Source organism: Suricata suricatta, chromosome 9 (assembly GCF_006229205.1).
Source record: "Suricata suricatta isolate VVHF042 chromosome 9, meerkat_22Aug2017_6uvM2_HiC, whole genome shotgun sequence".
In the NCBI taxonomy this organism is placed as follows: Eukaryota; Metazoa; Chordata; class Mammalia; order Carnivora; family Herpestidae; genus Suricata; species Suricata suricatta.
The window spans coordinates 88,197,431-88,216,565 of NC_043708.1; the positions used below are offsets into that span (position 1 = coordinate 88,197,431).

Here is a 19,135-nt window from a genome sequence, read left to right on the forward strand (position 1 = left end):
TATATATATATATATATATATATCTTGTTGTAGTTTCAATCTGCATTTCCCTGGTGATTAGTGACACTGAACATCTTTTTATGTTGGTCATCTGTGTCTTCTTTGGAAAAATGTCTCTTCAGATCTTCTGTTAACTTTTTAATTGGATTGTTGGTTTTTTACTATTGAGTTGTATGAGGTCTGTATATATTTTGGGATATCAACCCCATATCAGACACATGATTTGAAAGCATTATCTTCCATTCAGTAGGTTGCCTTTTCATTTTTGTTGATTCTCTCCGCTGTATGGAAACTTTTTAGGTTTTTGATGTACTCCCACTTACTTATTTCTGCCTTAAAAAAATTTTTTTTTTAATGCTTTTTATTTATTTTTGAGAGACGGAGACAGCACGAGCAGGGGAGGGTCAGAAAGAGAGGGAGACACAGAATCCGAAGCAGGCTCCAGGCTCTGAGCTAGCTGTCAGCACAGAGCCTGACGTGGGGCTCAAACCCACGAACCATGAGATCGTGACCCAAGCTGAAGCCAGGCGCTTAATCGACTGAGCCACCCAGGTGCCCCTATTTCTGCCTTTTTAAAAAAAAAAAATATAGCCCCCTTCTATTTTCATTATAGCTGCTATTTTCAGTTAAGTATAATGATCAAGCTATAGTAATAAAGCAATTTTATTCATACTAATATAGTGAACTTGATTGTCACCTATCAACTATATACTGATAAAGACAATATTTGGGGCACCTGAAGTCAGGGCACATCATTTGGCGGGAAAAAAAACCTTTCTTTCCTGTAGTTAATTCAAATTTGGAATAGTTCCTTTCCACTCTCCCACCTCATGAAAAAAAATCTATTCTTCCTCTTATATTCTCCTTCTTAATTACATTATCATTTTCATAGTCTCAAGGCAGAAGAAAACACCATAATCCTTAAAACCCTATCTTTTGCCCTTACTATATCCCTTTATGCCACTGAACTTATAATTACACCATATCACTTCTAACTCAAAAAGTACCAAATTTGGTCACTATTGCCTTAGCTCAAGTCTTCTTTATCTTGCTATCCAACTACATATAAACATAACTGGTTTTGTAAATTGGGCACATCACTGTATCACTGGCTTTCTATTACCCTAGGAGAAGATCAAACACCTTAGCTTGGCATAATCAACTCCCTCCATGATCTGACCCTTACCTGTCTTTCTGGTTCCATTCATTACAACCCTCAGTCATGCATTCTATGGTTGGGGTCACTCTGAATTCTCATTGGTCCCAAAGTTATAACTTCTGTTTACAATTCCTTGCCTTGCATAAGCTATTCTTTTCACGGAAGATGTTTTCCTCATTTACCCTTTGGACTCCCACTCATACTTGAAAACCATCCTTAAATGCCAATTCTTTTCTGAATTCTTTCCTGACTTTCCACTAACCTGAACTCCCACAGCACTTTTTGCACATAGTTCCAAAGCACTTGTTTTGGGTGTACTGTGCCACCCCCTACCTTCCTCTTTCCCACTCTCACTCATCTCGGTGTCCCTATAGTTGGCATATAATAACTTGCTGGAGGCAAAAAAGCCTATTAAATGAAAAATGCCACATATATATTTAATTATGCCCTCCCCAAAACTTTAAAAAGGCATAAAAATTTTTTTGAAATTTTAGATGCACTTTTGTATTTCCTTCTAACAGTTTTTTTTTTTCCTCCTTCAAAAGTTTAAGAATTCACTTGGGTTTTGGAAAAAGTTCCACTTCTCCCTTAACCATGAGTCAAGGAACAGGAAGAAGGAAGGAGGTCAGGATAATAAGTCAGGCTGACCTCTCCAGGATCAACCTTGGGCCTTCATCTACTTAGGTGAGCTGAAAGGCCACATGGGTCCTTGGGAAAGGAAAGGGAGAGATATGACCTTAGAAGTAGAGACAAAGGATTCTGCTATTAGCCATCAAGAGACTTGTCACAACAATCAAAACCCCACCTAGATCATATATCCACTGGGGAGGGAGGGCCTGTGCTCCCACCTTAAAATAATGGGTAAAGCTTTATCAACAATTGATGAGTGCCATAAACACATGAATACAACATGGAGAAACAGAAAAAAGTGCCATCATTCTCTAGGGGATAGGAGAAATCTGATTGGATGGGGAGGGGGACAGTCTGAAACCAGAACAGAACCTCTAGAAGTCCACTTTTGATGAAGGGACCAAGAAGTGAGTTAAAGGCAGAACCAAACATCTCAGCAAACCTGGAAATGATATTGATCCAAACCTCCCCTGCTTCTGAATTGTTTATTGTAGCAGAACTCAGTAGAGCTCTTCTTTGCTTATTAATCCCTTCTATGCCTTCCTGTTTTGTTTATTGGGTCTTTGTCAAAGTGTCTTTTAAATGTTCAAATCACTAGTGGATTTGTCAGAGGATGAAGTGTGTGTATTTCTCCTTTCAGTCAGTAGTCACAGGGAAGCTATCCGTCTTTAGATAGTTATATCTAGAAGAATAAGCAGATGAGTTGAAGAAACTAGAGAAGGGGTGATGGCAGAGAATGAGCAGGAAATTCAGGATGGATGGACTACACATTGAGGCTGTTGTCCTCCCCTAAAAGTGATTGCTGAAAACCTACTATATATTATCCTATCACGAATTCATACAACAGACAGGAAATACAATCACACTGTTAAGATGCAGATTCTAGAGACGGATTCACCACCTGCATGACACTGGCAAGTTATTTACCTCTCTTCATCTTAGCCTCATCTGTACAATACAGTACACTCTCTCTTACTTCATTGGGATGTTCAAACAATGGAACATATTAATAAATTTGAAAGGTTTAGAAAAGTACATGGCATATAGTAAGAATTCAGTGAGATATTTATTATATGTCCAGGGGCCATTATGTGCCAAGTGCCAAGTTCCTGTATCAAAGAACTTACAACTTAGTTGGAATTTATGGAACTATTATTTGTTCCATGTAATAAATATGAAAGAATTGAGACTCAGTGCATGTGGAAGGAAAACATAGCAAAAAAAAAAAAAAAAAAGGAGTACACAAAGGGGAGTAAGACTGGACTATCACAGGAGGTTTTTCATTCTACCAATGACTAGCATCCTTTTCCAAGCTTTGTTTTTTCTTTACACTTAGGGGGTGGGGAGAACATTTTAGAAATCCTCCATCTTCCAGAAATGAAAGACGCTCTTTGTTGTATACCCATTCATACCCCATTTTCCTCCTGGATAACAGAACCCCCAAACTTGGGATGAACTTGAGCCCAGTTCTAAAGGATGAATTAAAATAGCTCTCTATCTGGGTTATCCCATCCCTCGTTTGCCAAATACTCCCTTGCCCTAGTCTCCTTCGCAGCTAAAAGTAATCACAAGATCAGTTCTAGCCAAATGAAACAAAAGAAGCCTTCTGAAAATGGTTTCTTCACTGATAAAAGGAACTCACTGCCTGAACTTCCTGCTTTTGATCACTAATGCCGGGAGCCACAGCAGCTACTTATGAACATGAGATGATAAGCACAAGAACAAAAAGCTATAGACTGAGAATGGAAGAACAGAAAGAAGAAAAAGAGCTAGGGACTTTGCTGACACTGTGAAATCTTAAATATCCTAACTTCTTAGGCCACATTAGTAGGTTTCCTATTTGTTGCTGAATGCTTCTGATAAAGAATAACTTCACACTTTCTTCTCAATGTTATCTGTGGTTACTTCCACTCATTTTATTGGTGTCCTGATAAATCAGCTCATCTTTAGGATTTTGTCTAAATCCTTCCTTAGGATTCAAACATTAGCTGTACTTAAAAAAAAAAAAAAAAAAGACAACCACAGGCCCAAGATGGTGTCACTTAGACCGAGTTCTCAAACTGGAGTTTAACTCCCAATCAAACTGCAGTCTCGACCTCTTGTACAAAAGTGGCCTTAATCAGTAAGTCAGGAAATTTTCCTTTCCATCAGCACTAGTGAGTCCATCACCTGGGTCCTCTCCATCCTCCAAAGAAAGATGAGGTAATCTGCATCTGACAAGACTCTCTGTGTTCCCCCAGCAAACAGTCTCCTCTGGAAAAATCTTTTTCTCCTGATAACTTTCTTGCCTCCCAGTATCTATAAAAACCTTCCATTTTGTACAACTCTTCAGACTGCCTCTCTACCTGCTAGATGGTGGCTGCCCAATTCATGAGTCATTTAATAAAGCTAATTAGATCTTGAATATTTGGTTGAATGTGCTTAACAGCTCATAGAATTTTAGCTTTGAGTGGAACCTTATAGATGACCTAGACGAACCCTCCTCTTTTCACTAAAGAGAAATCTGAGGCCCAGAAATCAATCAATTATTTCTCAGTCCCCCAGGCAAAGTGTTAAAAAAAAAACCAAGGCTTCAATCTTTGAACACTTTAAATTTGGTGCTTTTTGAAAACATCTCCTAAGTCTTTGAGGAGAGAGGTTCTTTTCAGAACTTTTCATGTGCCCAAATGAAGATCACTGTCAACTGCTTAAACCCACAGCTTTATGAATTTACCTTGCAGTTTCCTTTTGAGATCTGCAGATCATTATACAGACAGAACTGGATCTCATTTATAAAAGCTAGCACTTCATCATCTTTATTTTCAACTGGTGTCACTTCAGCCAAAGATACATGTCTGCCTCTAAGCCAGTAGCACTTGACCTTGATCTGAAGTTTCCTAAAGTCCCACCACGGTAACTTGTTCACTGCCTCTGGCCTAGAACTTTGTCAAAAGCATCCCAAACATTTAACTACAATTACAGACAAGGAGACTAGCAAAGAGTGTAAGAAAAAAAAGGAAAAAAAAAAAACAAAGGCCCATTTTTTAATGTTAAATTTTAGGTGGTAACATGCTATTCAACAAACTCCTAGGGGCGCCTGGGTGGCTCAGCTGGTTAAGCGTCAGCTTCAGCTCAGGTCATGATCTCACGGTTCGTGGGTTCAAGCCCCGCAGCAGGCTCTGTGCTGACAGCTCGCTCAGAGCCTGGAGCCTGCTTCAGATTCTGTGTCTCCCTCTCTCTCTGACCCTCCTCTGCTGTGCTGTCTCTCTCTGTCTCTCAAAAATTAAAAAAAAAAAAAAGACAAAAAAATCAAAAAAAGTTAAAAAAAAAAACACAAAAAACAAAAAAACAAACTCCTAGACAGAGTTAAAAACAACAACAACAAAGAAAAGGAAGAACCAGGAGCCAAGTCGAAGGAGGTGGCTATACTATTATTAAAAAGAAAAATATTGGGAATTAAATTAGAAACTAAATCATGAAAAGTGGGGAACTTAAAAGTTCAAAGTATTATTGAAACAAGGCAAGGAGACTACTAAAATGTACAGTTCAGTAAATAATGTTATTTTAAACATTACACTTGTTAAAAAGAAAACCACAGGCCCAAAACAGCATCACTGAGGCCAAGTCACAAACCAGAGCTTAATATCTAACCTAATCTCAGTTTCAACCTCCCCTAGAAATAGAAGTCTGAAGAGTTTTCTTGTCAGCAACAGTGAAGTAATCTGTCACAAAGGCCCTCTCCACCTCCAACAGGAAGATGAGACAATCCACCTAAATAAGACCCCCTTCCAATCCCTCTCAAGGAAGGTGACCTTGCCAGACCTTGGCAGGAAGGATCTTTTCTTTTCTTCTGCTAATAACTTCTTGCGCCACCCACCTTCCTATAAAAGCCTTCCATTTTGTACAGCTCCTCAGAGCTCCCCACTACTTGCTAGATGGGATGTCACCCAGTGAGCAAATCACTTAGGAAAGCCGATTTTAAATCTACTCAGTTGAATTTTTGTTCTTTAACACACAGAAATGCTGGGTTTTCATCTATATTCTTTTTGACTACCATGAAATTTAACTCAAAGCAAATGTCCTATGTCTAGATTTTATAAGCTTACATTCAATAATATTCAGGGCTTTTGTTTACTTACTAAACGCAAAACTTCAATAATGCAGTATCCGCATGAAACTTCCTAGAATTTACTTAGTTACAGGTCATAAAGTATGATACATTTTGACTTTTAAATCCCTTTGGAGATTCTGGAAATGAGACTAAATTACGGGATCTCACAGAAAGTCTCAGCCCTAAATTGTCTCCTAATTTTTAATGGACATGTTTAATGCAATTTCTTAAATCAAAATTCCAACCAAAATGTGAATTATCAATTAGATAAAAACAAAAGGTAGCATTTACCTCAAAATTTCAATCATCTGAAATGATACGTAACAACTTACCATATTCCTTTTCGTTTACTTCAGAGATGGGTTCAGAAATAACACTGCAGAAAGAAATGGCGCTGGCTGCAGAGGGGTTCCGAGAATGCCCCATGTGGTGTGGCACCTTCTTCACGTTCTTTAAGGCCTCTTCGGCCTGCTCTTGTTCCATTGCGGCAACCATGTCTTTGTATGCTTTCCTGGCTTCCTCGGTGAGTTCTACCAACTTATTAAACAGGCTCTAAAAAGGGATTTTGATTAGTCCATTTTTTGTTATGCTTTTCATTCCTATAATTAACAATAAATAGGGGCGCCTGGGTGGTTCAGTCGCTTAAGCGTCCAGCTCTTGATTTCAGCTCAGGACATGATCTCATGGTTCGTGAGTTTGAGCCCCACACTGGCCTCAGCACTGACAGTGCAGAGCCTGCTTGGGATTTTCTCTCACTCCTCTCTCTCTGGATTCTCTCTCACTCCATCTTCTTTGCCCCTGCCCTGCTCTTTCTCTCTCTCAAAATAAATGTATAAAAACTTTAAAAAAAAACAAAAAATATCTCTACTGTTCCAGGATCAGTCACACTTTCAATGAGCACAAAATCCAAATGGTATGCACACCACAGAACTTTATAAAATACTCTGTAACTTTCAGATATTGTTTCTATAATTCTCACAAGTCTGAGGAAATTTCTTTTTTATTCCTTTTTTAATGTTTATTTACTTTTGAAAGAGACAGAGCACAAGATGGAGTGAGGGAGACACAGAATCAGAAGCAGGCTTCAGGCTCTGAGCTGTCAGCACACAGCCCAATGGCGGGGCTTGAACTCATGAACTGTTAGATTGTGACCTGAGTAGAAGTCAGATGCCCAACCGAATGAGCCACCCAAGTGCCCCTCTGGGCATATTTCTTGATTCAATACTAGTCTAACTGTGATATACTACAAATGCTTGCAAACTTTATCAATTCAACAACTGCGCCCTTTAGTACCTGGCACTACAGTGAGTCACAGACCACTGTGGAACACCATTCTGCTCTCAAGGAAACTTCCGTGTGACTGGAAGATGGGAGACACCAATGAGTCAAGCAAGGTACCTTATATTAAATATCTTGAGATGTATAAAGTGTTTTGGCTTTTAGAAGAAATATCAAATCTAACTGGTGAGCATTAAACATTTAAAAATAAACATTAAATACATAAATATAAAATACATACTAAAATATATAAAATCGAAACATTAAACATTTAAATGTATAATAATAGTATGACTGGGAAGAAAGAAAATGGTCCGTGTTACAAAATACTTCAAAATCAACTTTATAAAAAGGTCTTAAAATGTTATCGGTTAATAAGTATACTGGGAGATAAACAACTTTCTAATTATTAGTTATCAGCCTATTATTATTATTTTTTTTATTAACAGTTCCTATGGGCAAAGCTTTATTAGCAGATTAGGAGAGGAAGATAAAAGTATCATGAGTGCAGAATTATTCTGACATTTGGTTAGGAACTCCTTTTTCTGAAAGAAAATCCTCTCCAATTGAAGGATTCTTCTCTCTCTTGACTCCAAGTAGCACAAAATATAGCCATTATATAAACTGATAAAAATTATTCTGTATTGTATAATACTGGCTTTCTTTACCCAGCAGTTAAATCCATTTTCAGATATTACAAAATTGAACCCAGAAGAAAAAAAACACTGTGGGGGAAAAATAGGAGCTAATATGTTTACAGCCAAAATACTGTAGGATTAATTTATATAAATGGCTTTAACACTAAAAAAGGAAATGTAAGACTCAAGAATTTCCCACTCATCACTGGGAGTCACCTCACTTCTTTAAACGCTTAAACGTAACAAAGGTGTGTGTCAACAGAACATGGGGGAGGGGACAGGAGGGAGTGAGGCGGTACATCCTCCAAGTCTTACCTCAGCACCAAAGTAGTTGAAGATTCCCACTACACTAACAGGAACCAGCTTGTTCACACAGCGTCCAAGAGCTTTTCTTCCAAGAGCAAACACAAAAGGAATTTCTTGTTCCCGTGCCATGGCTATAACATTATAGAGAGCCTCATCCAGGCCACCTGAGAAAGTCAATACATGCTGAGGTTTTAATTCACTCATTACTTTTTCCCCCATTAAGTAGGCTTCACACCCAGCATGGAGCCCAACTTGGGACTTGAACTCACAACCCTGAGATCAGGACCTGAGGTGAGATAAAGAACTTGAGGCTTAACTGACTGAGCCACCCAGGTACCTCTAATTTGTTTATTTCTGAAATGGAGGTATTTTAGCACCCACCAGCTAAAGCATAAAACACAGCACCAAAGGATTCTATGAATACTTGTGGTACTTATGCTGTCCCACAGATTTTCCTATTGGAATTTATTTATGAATATATATACTTATTATTTCTTCCCAATAAATTTTACAATTCTTCAATGCCAGTTCTTGTCTCTCCATAGGGATTAGTACAGTGGGAGTCAAACTTCAATACAATAAACATTTATTAAAAGAAATTAAAACTGTTAATAGTGACTGACGTCTGTATTCTCTCAGTTCAAGTAGCAATGAGACAGACATATATTATTATTTTTACTGGCATTTTCCCCCTATGGAGAATATTCCTACTACTGCTACTTCTGCATGTGTCTTCTCCAATTACCCAATGTGGCTCCTCCATGAAAACGGACAAATCAGGGTGCATGACACAGTAAAAAGTACTGTGTCGGTTCCCATAAGAGCCTTTGCATGTAACTGCTCGTTTCTGAGGCAAATCACCCTAAGCAGGAGCAGAGAACTTTTAACTTTTATCAAAGGAAGGTAATACGAGAATTTTAGAAGCAGAATATATTTGTAGAAATAAATAAAAGTACTTCTTATAAAAGAAAAGAATCCTTGCTCTGATTACAAGAGAGGGGAGACTTGGGAAATAAAATCCTTAACTAGTGTTCATAGATTAAGATTTCTTTACAGTCTGATCTCAATTTTATTACTTAATTTGAGGTAATGAAAAATTTCACTTTCTTTCATGTTCATCATTATTTTTTATATCTAATCTCTGCAAAGAAAGACATATGGCTTCCACTTTACAATTCATTGTATATCCTACAGTTATACTAAATAAATATCAGACACTTCAAAAGTAAAATGTTCATACCTTTTGACTGGATTTTTTCACAGTTTGGAGAAATTATGACACACTTGATCTTATTTAACTTCATATGTTTAGTAACCTCTCTCAGACCCATAACCAGACGTCTCCTCGCTTTTGCTCTTACAGGATCTTTTTGGTAGATGCGTTCCTGAAAACTGACAAGCTCTTGAAGAAGCAGAGTCACACATTCATCAATCTCTTTACAAAGAACCTGATTGCAGTACCTGTAAAGGAAAACAAAACCAGGTAAGTCTAATTTACTTTTCTGAAATTATAAAAATTATGTTAGGAAAAAATATCCAATAAGAAGTTTTCATTAAAAAATCAACTCTTTAAGATCTCTTAATTCCTATAGCAAATTAGGGAAAAAATTTAAAAAAAGCATTTTTCTGAATTACAATAGATCAGCTTTTAAGGAAACAGTGAATTATCCTCAGATAAGTACTACCTAAGCTGCCAATTATTAAGAATATAAATCAAATGTTAGCCTGTTATTTGATAAAAAGAGAAGTAATGTTTCTGGTAAGAAGATATAAAGTTATTTCACTCCAGGGAATACTAATGATGCTTCTAGTAGGAAAGAAATATAATTTCCCAGATGTTAACTGAATGCCTCCACCAACCAAGTCACCCTCCACACTCAGATAAGTCACAGTCTCCGGGAGTTAGCTTCCTTGACCATAAAAAATAAGGAATTAGGTAAGCTGGCCTCAGTGATTCCTCTAACTCTGAAAATCTATGGCTGTGGAAGATGAACTCAGTAATTAAACTGAAGCCAAAACCAAAGAGGCCTTGAGGTAAAAGTCACATGCCTTTAGCAAAGCAGCTGAACGGGGCTCTTTGTGAGATCATGTACGGCTATAATGCAAGAAACAGAAAGGCAGTGAGGGAGGCCACTACATACTTAATTTTAGGGAGAAGGAAGTCATCCAAGCTTGCTTACTCTTTATATACTCTATTTTTCAAGTTCTCATCCTTAACCTCTACTATAAGGCTGGTACTTAAGGAGAAGTGGTATAATTTCTAACCTAAGACTAACCAGGTAAAGTAAATTTCCACTTCTGAATTATATTATATAGTAGAAAACTCTCGGCCTGCTCTTCTTTAGCAGGGGGAAAAAAATTCCCAATTTTTTTTCTTTATGTGAAAAAATGTTTAAGTAAGTAATGTTTAAGTAAGTAAATAAATGTGACACTACTTTAGAAGAGAAGATTATAGCTGGACAGACTGAGGAAAGAATAATTATGAAAATTGGCAAAGTTAAGGAATGCATTTTAAGAAAGGAACATCAAAAATGCAGTTTTCTTCATTCTGTTATTCTTTCAAGCTATTTCATATGCATGTAATGTTTTATCCCCAAGTGTTTCCCTCACTCCACACCTATTATTTGACATTTAATCAACTTCCCAAATCCAGGCAAAAAGTGTTAACTCAAAAACAATAGTATAAAGAAAGGGAACAGGAGGATCAAGATGGCAAAAGAGGAAGATCCCAACCCATCTCCTCCCACAGACACACTCAAATTACATCACACGGAACTGTCTCTGAGAATGACCTGAAGAACAGCAGAAGAGCTCTTCTACAACTAAAGAGAAAAAGCCACACCAGAAAGGTAGGAGAGGCAGGAAAGGGGTTTAGTCAGGACCCACACCCCCTGCTCAGTGACCCCAAGCCAGAGGGATAGCACCAACACAGAGGCCGTCCTCCCTAAGGAGCAAAGGGTCAGCATCGTTATCAGGCACGCCCACTCTTCCTGCACCAGGAAGAGGAGGTCCATGATATCTGGCTTTGGAAATGAGTGGGGCTTAACTCCAGGAGAGCTAGAGGGCTAAAGAAACAGAGACTGCACTCTTAAAGGACATAGGCACAAACTCACTGGCTCTAAGACCTAACACAGAGGTAGCAGTTTGATAACTGCCTGGGCCACATGTGAGGATTTGCTGGCTAACTTTAGGGCAAGTGCAAGAGGAAGAGGGATCTCTGGGAACTTTCTCTTGGGAATAGAAGCTCTGGCAAGAGCCATTTCTGTCACTTTTCTGATACTTTGTTAACAATACCTGCCCTGTCTCGGCATTCCCCGGTGACCCACCTACCCCACATACTGGCCCCAATAGGCATCCCCCTCGAAGCGGCTCCCACCCCACTACACCTAGCAGGTAGCCTCAGCCAGATCCCATCCACCAGACTTGGTGGTCAGCCTAGGCCAGGGTCAAGGCTCCTTCTAAAACAACTCTCACCCCACGACACTCAGCCAAGTGATCTTGACTGGGATGGGCACCCCCCCAAAGCAGCTACTGTCCTGCCACACAGTAGGCAGCTTCAGACAGGTGCCGCCCAAACCAGCTACAGCCCTGAACACCAAAATGCCTGCAACCATCACAGCAGGTCCTTTCAGCCAGGTGCATCTGAGGCCAAAAGTGTAAACCCAGCAGGCACAGCCCAGCCATAACAAGAGGGCACATGCAGTCCACGTAGGGGACATCCTTGAAGTCCCTGGTTTGGGGGATCAGGGGACACTGCTTCAAGACCCCATAGGATGCCTTCTACATTAGGCCACTCTATCAAAACCCTGAGACATAGCTAACCTACCTAATACATCAAAACAAAGAGGCAAAATGAGAAGACAGAGACGTATGTTTCCTATGAAAGGACAAGATAAAACCTCAGAAAAGAATGACACAGTTCAAAGTAATGGTCATAAAGATGTTCACTGAACTCAAGAAGAATGGATGAACATAGTAAGAATTTCAACAACAGATACAAAATATAAAAAAGGACCAATCAGAGCAGAAAATAAAAGGAGAAATACAGTAAAGGAAATCAAAAGCACATTAGATGATTCAGAAGAATGATTAGTGATCTAGAAGACAGGGTAGTGAGATTTACCCACACTGAAGAGCAAGAAGACAAACAATTTTTAAAAGCAAGAAAAGGAGCACCTGGGGGCCCAGTCGGTTAAGTGTCTGACTCTTTTTTCTTTTTTAATTTTTTTCTAATGTTTTTTTTTAATTTATTTTTGAGAAAGAGACAGCGTGAGCAGGGGAGGTTCAGAGAAGAGAGGGAGATACAGAATCTGAAGCACGCTCTGTGTGAGCTAGCTGTCAATACAGAGCCTGACGTGGGGCTCGAACCCACATACCATGAGATCATGACCTGAGCTGAAGCTGGACGTTCAACTGACCGAGCCACCCAGGCACCCCAAGTCTCTGACTCTTGATTTCAGCTCAGGTTGTGGTCCCTCGGTTTATGAGTTCAAGCCCCACACACTGAGCTCTGTGCTGACAGTCTGCTGATGATATTCTCTCCCTCCCACCCTTCCTCTCCCTTCCTACCCTCCCCTCAAAATAAACATTTAAAAAAAATGATAGCTTAAGAAACATCTGAGACAACATCAAGCACACTAACATTTACATTATAGGGGTCCCATAACAAGCAATGAGAGAGAAAGGAGTAGAAAGCTTATTTGAGGAAATTAGAGCAGAGAACTTGCCTAACTTGGGGAAGAAAACAGACATCCAGGTCCAGGAAGCACGGAGAACCAAAAATAAGATAAATCCAAAGAGATCCACAGTAAAGATACATAACAACTAACATGTCAAAAATTAAAGATAAGGAAATAATCTTAGAAGCAACTAATTATGTGCAAGAGAACATTCATATGATTGCCAGTTGATTTTTCAACAGAAACTTTGCAAGCAGAAGAGAATGGCACCATATATTCAAAGTGACAAAAGGAAATAAACCTACAACCAAGAATTTTACTTGGCAAGATTATCATTCAGAATTGAAGAAGAAATGAAGAGTTTAAAGACAAACATTAAAGGAGCTCATCAATACTAAACTGCCCTATAAGAAATGTTAAAGGGACTTCTTTAAGTGGAAGAGAAAACGCCACAACTAGAAATAAGAAAATTTTAAAAGAAAAAAAATCTCACTAGTAAAAACAAACCTTTTATAATGGTAGTGAATCAACTACTTATAAATTGGTATGAAGGTTAAAAACCAAAAGTAGTAAAATCAATGATATCTACTATAATAGTTAAGGTATATAAAGATGTTAATAAAGGATGCTGTCAAAAACAAAACACTGCAGGGTGGGTAAAATGCAGTGCTTTTAGAACATACTTTTTTTTTTTTAATTTGAGAGAGAGCGCACGCATAAGTGGGGAAGACAAGGAGAGGGGGAGAAAGGGAGAGAGGGGGAGAGTCAGGCAGAGAGAAAGAGACTGACGAAGATAATCTCGAGGAGGCTCTGTGCTGAGTGTGGGCTCAATCTCAGGACTCTGGGATCATAATCATAACCTGATCTGAAATCAAGCCCACTCTTGATTTCGGTTCAAGTCATGATTCTCAGAGATCATGAGATCAAACTCCGCATTTGGCTCTGCACTGAAAGCATGGAGCCTGCTTGGGATTATCTTCCTCCCTGCCCCACATCTGCTTGCACTCTCTCTCAAAATTAAGAAACTTAAAAAAAAAAAAATCTTTCCTACATAAAAGGTAGCTACTTTTTTGCATGGACCTCAAGCATATTGTAGTATAGAGGTGGAATTTAAGGAAAGGTATTAAGCAGGCTGTGTTGTAGCTTATGAACAAGTAATAAATCATATCATTTATCTTGAATGTATCATAGATAAGCTGCTATATAACGACTGCCACTTCAGATAGCTGTGAAATTAGGTGATTAACTAGTTGTTACTTAACCTTCTAATTTCTGTATAAGTCTAATTACATGAAACAGAAGTTGAAAAAAAAAAATCAGACGCACAACTCACTGAGTGACTCAGGTGCCCCAGAATGTGTCTGAACTTAAGCAATCATCAACTTAAATAAACTTACATACATAAGATATTATAGGGGCGCCCGGTGGCTCAGTCGGTTAAGCGGCCCACTTCAGCTCAGATCATGATCTCACAGTTCATGGGTTTGAGCCCCGTGTCAGGCTCCGTGCTAATAGTTCAGAGCCTGGAGCCTGCTTCTGAGTCTGTGTTTCCCTCTCTCTCTGACCCTCCCTTGCTCGTGCTCTCTTTCTGTTTCTCAAAAATAAATAAAAAACAGTAAAAAACTATAAAAAAAAAATAAACTATAAAAAAAGTAAAAAATAAATGTTAAAAAAAAACCATACATAAGATATTATATATGAACTTCATGTTAAACAAACCAAAAAACCTGTAATAGATATACAGGAAATAAAGATAAAGGAATCTAAACATAACACTAAGAAAGTCATCAAATCCAAGGGAAGAGATCAAGAAAAACAAAACAACAAGAATTACAAAGAAAACCAGAAAACAAAAAAATTGGCAATAAGTACATACCTACTTAAGTGTAAGTGGAAGAAATACTACGATCAAAGACTCTCATTGAATGGATAAAAAAGCACGGCTCATGCATATGCTGCTTATAACAGACTCACTTCAGACTTAAGACACATACAAACTGGAAGCAAAGAAACGGAGAGAGAGAGTCTATACATTCAGAAATGGAAAGAAAGCTGGGCTAGTGATAGTTCTCTCAGACAAAACAGGCTTTAAAACAAAGACTGTACAAGACACAAAGAAGGACATCAAGTCATAGGTAGATCAATCTAACAAGTGGATATAACATTGTAATTATCTATGTACCCAACATAGGGTACATATATAAAGCAAATATTTTCAAACACAAATGTAGAAATTAATAGTAACACAAGAATAGTAGGAAACTTTAACACTCCACTAACATCAATAGAGATATCATCCAAAGAGAAAATCAATAAGCAAACAGTGGCCTTGAACAACAGATTAGACCAGACAGACTTAACAGACACATAAAGAACATCCCATCCAAAACAGCAGAATATACATTCTTTCCAAATGCATATGGAACCTTCTCCAGGATGAACCACCTATCTGGCCGCAAAATGAGTCTCAATACACTTAACAAGCCTGAAATCACATCAAGCATCTTTTCAACTACAATGGGATAGAATTAGAAATCAATTACAAGAGGAAAAAAACCCTGGAAAAAATACAAGTATGAGGAGGCCAAACAACACGCAAGCAAAAACCAAGGGGTCAAAGAAATCAAAGAGGAAATAAAAAAAATATCTTGAGACAAATGAAAATGGAAATACAACTTCCAAAATCTATGGGGACGGGACAGAGCAAAAATAGTTCTAAGAAGGAAATGTATAATGTTATAGGCCTATTCTAAGAAACAAGAAAAATCTCCTATAAACAATCTAACCTTACACATAAAGGAACTAAAAAGAGAACAAACAAAGCCCAAAGTTAGCAGAAGAAAGTAAATAATAAAGATCAGAGAGGAACTAAATGAAATAGAGACTGAAAAAGAAACAATAGAAAAGATCAATGAGACCAAGAGCCAGTACTCTGAAAAGATAACAATATTTGCATGGCCCTACATGATACTATGTTATGTGAAATAAGTCACAGAAAAACTACCATATAATTTCACTTATATGTGGAATCTAAAAACAAAACAAGTGAACAAATAAAAAACGGAAACAGAACCATAAATACAGAGAATGAACTGACAGATGCCGAGGGGTGGCAAGTGGGAAGATGGGCAAAATGGGTGAAGAGGAGAGATGCCTGCTTTCAAGTATAATGGAATGGGAAGTCATGGGGATAAAAGGTACAACTATATATAGAGAATATAGTCAATGGTATTTTAACAGCATTATATGGTGACACGTGGTAGCTACACTTGTGGTGAGCATAACAATATAAATTTGTTAAATCGTTAGGTTGTACCCTTGAAACTTACATAATAGTGTGTCAACTATCCTTCAGTTAAGAAAAAAAAGATTTAACAAAAGGATAAACTGATAAACCTCTAACCAGGTTGACTCATCAAGAAAAAAGAGGGCCCAAATACACAAAATCAGAAATAGAAGAGAAGTTACAACTGACACCACAGAAATACAAAGAATTATAAAAGATTACTATGAAAAATTATATCAATAAACTGGACAACCAAAAAGAAATGGAGAAATTCCAAGAAACATAAAATCTTCCAAAACTGAATCATCAAGAAAAAGAAAATCTGAACACTGTTCACTAATAATGAAATAGAATCGACTATCAAAAAAGAAAATCCCAACAAAAGTCCAGGACCAGACAGCTTCACAGGTAAATTCTACCACATACTTAAGAGTGATTACCTATCCTTCTGAAACTATTCCAAAAACAACAGAGTAAGGAGAACTTCCAAATTAATTCTAAGAGATGCTGATACCAAAATGAAAGACATTACAAAACAAAAGAAAATAACAGGTTAATATCCTTGATGAATACAGATGCAAAATTCCTCAACAAAATATCAGCAAACCAAATTCAATAATATATTAAAAGAATCACACACCATGATCAAATGGCATTTATTCCAGGGATGCAGAGATAATTCAGTATCAACAAATCAACTGTCATACACGTTAACAAAATGAAAGATAAAAATCATACAATCTTCTCAACAGATGTAGAAAAAATATTTGACAGAAATTCAATATCCATTTATGATAAAAATTCTCAACAAAGTGGGTACAGAGAACATACCTCAATACAATAAAGACCAGAGATGACAAACCCACAATTAATACCACACTCCACAGTGAAAAAGCTGAAAGCTCTTCCTCTAAGATCAGGAAATAAGACAAAGATGCCCAGTCTTGCCACTTTTATTCATCATAGTACTGGGAATATTAGTCACAGCAACCAGAAAAGAAAAATAAATAAAAAGCATCCAAATTAGTAAGGAATACATGAAATTGTCACTATTTGCACATAAATGGATATTGTGCAAAGAACACACTAAAGATCACCCATAAAACAATTAGAATTAATTAATTCAGTAAAGCTGCAGGTACAAAACTAATGTACAAAAATCTGTTGCATCTCTATACAATAATAACAAACTAGCAGAAAGAAAAATTAAGAAAACAATCCCATTTACAACTTCATCAAAAAGAATAAAAAACTAGGATTACCTAGAAATAAATTTAACCATGGAGGTATAAAACCTATACTCTGAAAACTGTAAGACAATGATGAAAGAAAGTGAAAATGACATAAATTGAAAGATAAACTGTGCTCATGGACTGGAAGAATCAATGCAGTTAAATGTCCACACTATCTAAAGCAATTTAGATATATATAATGCAATCCCTATCAAAATACCAACAGCATTTTTCACAGAACTAGAACAAAGAAACCTAAAATTTGTGCAGAATCACAAAAGACCCAAAAAGCCAAAACAAACTTGAGAAAAAACAAAGCTGGAGGTTTGCTCCCAGATTTCAAACTATACTGCAAAGATAGAGTAATCAAAACAGTATGGAATTGGCATAAAAACAGAGATCAACAGAACAAAGAGACCAGAAATAAACCCACATTTACATGGTCATTCAATGACAAAAAAAAAAGAAAAAAAATCCAAGAATATAACAAATGGGGAAAAGACTGTGTCTTCAACAAATGGTGTGGAGATAAAAGGACAGCTACATACAAAAGAATGAAACTGGAACTGCTTTCTTACACTACATACAAAAATAATCTCACCATGGATTAAATACCTAAACATAAGACCTGAAACCATGGAACACCTATAGGAAAACATCATCAGTAATTTCTTGAACATCAGTCTTGGCAGTTTTTGTTTTTGTTCTATTTTGGCGGGGAGGGGAGATATGTCTCCTCAGGCAAGGGCAACAAAAGCAAAAATAAGCATTTTTTTTATGAGACTGCATCAAACTAAGTTTGATGAGACTGCATCAAAAAAAGTTTTTACACAACATAGGAAACCATCAACAAAACAAAAAGACAACCTACTAAATGGGAGAAGATATTTGCAAATGATATATTAGATAAGAGGTTAATATCAAAAAAATATAAAGAGGTTAAAACCAGATTACACATAAGGACTCCTACAACTCAACATTAAAAAATTCAAATAATCTGATTAGAAAATGGGCAAAGGACCTAAACAGATATTCCAGAAAGGACATATTGAAGGCCAACAGACACATGAAAAATTGCTCAACATCACTAATCTTCATGTAAATACAAATCAAAACCACAATGAGATATCACTTCATACCTGTCAAAATGGTTAGAATCAAAAACAAGAAGTGGCAATCCCTATCAAAGTAACACCTCCTTCTTCTGAGAGCTAGAACAAACAATCTGAAAGTTTGTATGGAACCAGAAAAGACCCCAAATAGGCAAAGCAATCTTGGAAAAAAAAAACAAAAAACAAAAAAACCATAGCAGGAGGCAACACAATCCCAGACTTCAACTATATTACAAAGCTGTAATCATCAACACACTACAGTACTGGCACAAGAACAGACACTCAGATCAATGAAACAGAATAGAGAAGCCAGAAATGGACCCAAAAACATATGGCCAACTAACCTTTGACAAAGCATGAAAGAATATCCAATGGAAAAAAGACAATCTCTTCAGCAAATGGTGCTGGGAAAACTGGACAGAGACATGCAGAAAAATGAACCTGGACCACTTTCTTACACCAAACACAAAAATAAACCCAAAATGGATGAAAGACCTGAAGGTAAGACAGGAAGCCATCAAAATCCTAGAGGGGAAAGCAGGCAAAAATCTCTCTGACCTGGCCACAGCAACTTCTTACTCAACATGTCTCTGGCGGTAAGAGAAACAAAAGCAGAAATGAACTATTAGAATGTAATCAAAATAAAAAGCTTTTGCACAGTGAAGGAAACAACCAGCAAAACTAAAAGGCAACTGACAGAATGGGAGAAGATATTTGCAAACAAC

General features: G+C 37.4%; 1 protein-coding gene and 1 long non-coding RNA gene across 2 annotated transcripts in view; one reads left to right on the forward strand and one right to left on the reverse strand.

Moving 5' to 3' along the window:
• Positions 1–19,135, forward strand: part of LOC115301504 — a 33,933-nt gene that overhangs the window by 9,251 nt on the left and 5,547 nt on the right. The window contains exons 3-5 of the long non-coding RNA XR_003913140.1: positions 6,236–6,402; positions 9,465–9,584; positions 10,755–10,950. This is a non-coding gene — a long non-coding RNA (uncharacterized LOC115301504). The remainder of the gene's footprint in view (positions 1–6,235; positions 6,403–9,464; positions 9,585–10,754; positions 10,951–19,135) is intronic.
• Positions 1–19,135, reverse strand: part of SECISBP2L (SECIS binding protein 2 like) — a 65,730-nt gene that overhangs the window by 6,223 nt on the left and 40,372 nt on the right. The window contains exons 15-17 of the mRNA XM_029951418.1: positions 9,342–9,562; positions 8,111–8,265; positions 6,212–6,431 (exon numbers count right to left, since the gene is read on the reverse strand). Of these exons, the coding sequence (XP_029807278.1) occupies positions 6,212–6,431; positions 8,111–8,265; positions 9,342–9,562 (596 nt within the window). The remainder of the gene's footprint in view (positions 1–6,211; positions 6,432–8,110; positions 8,266–9,341; positions 9,563–19,135) is intronic.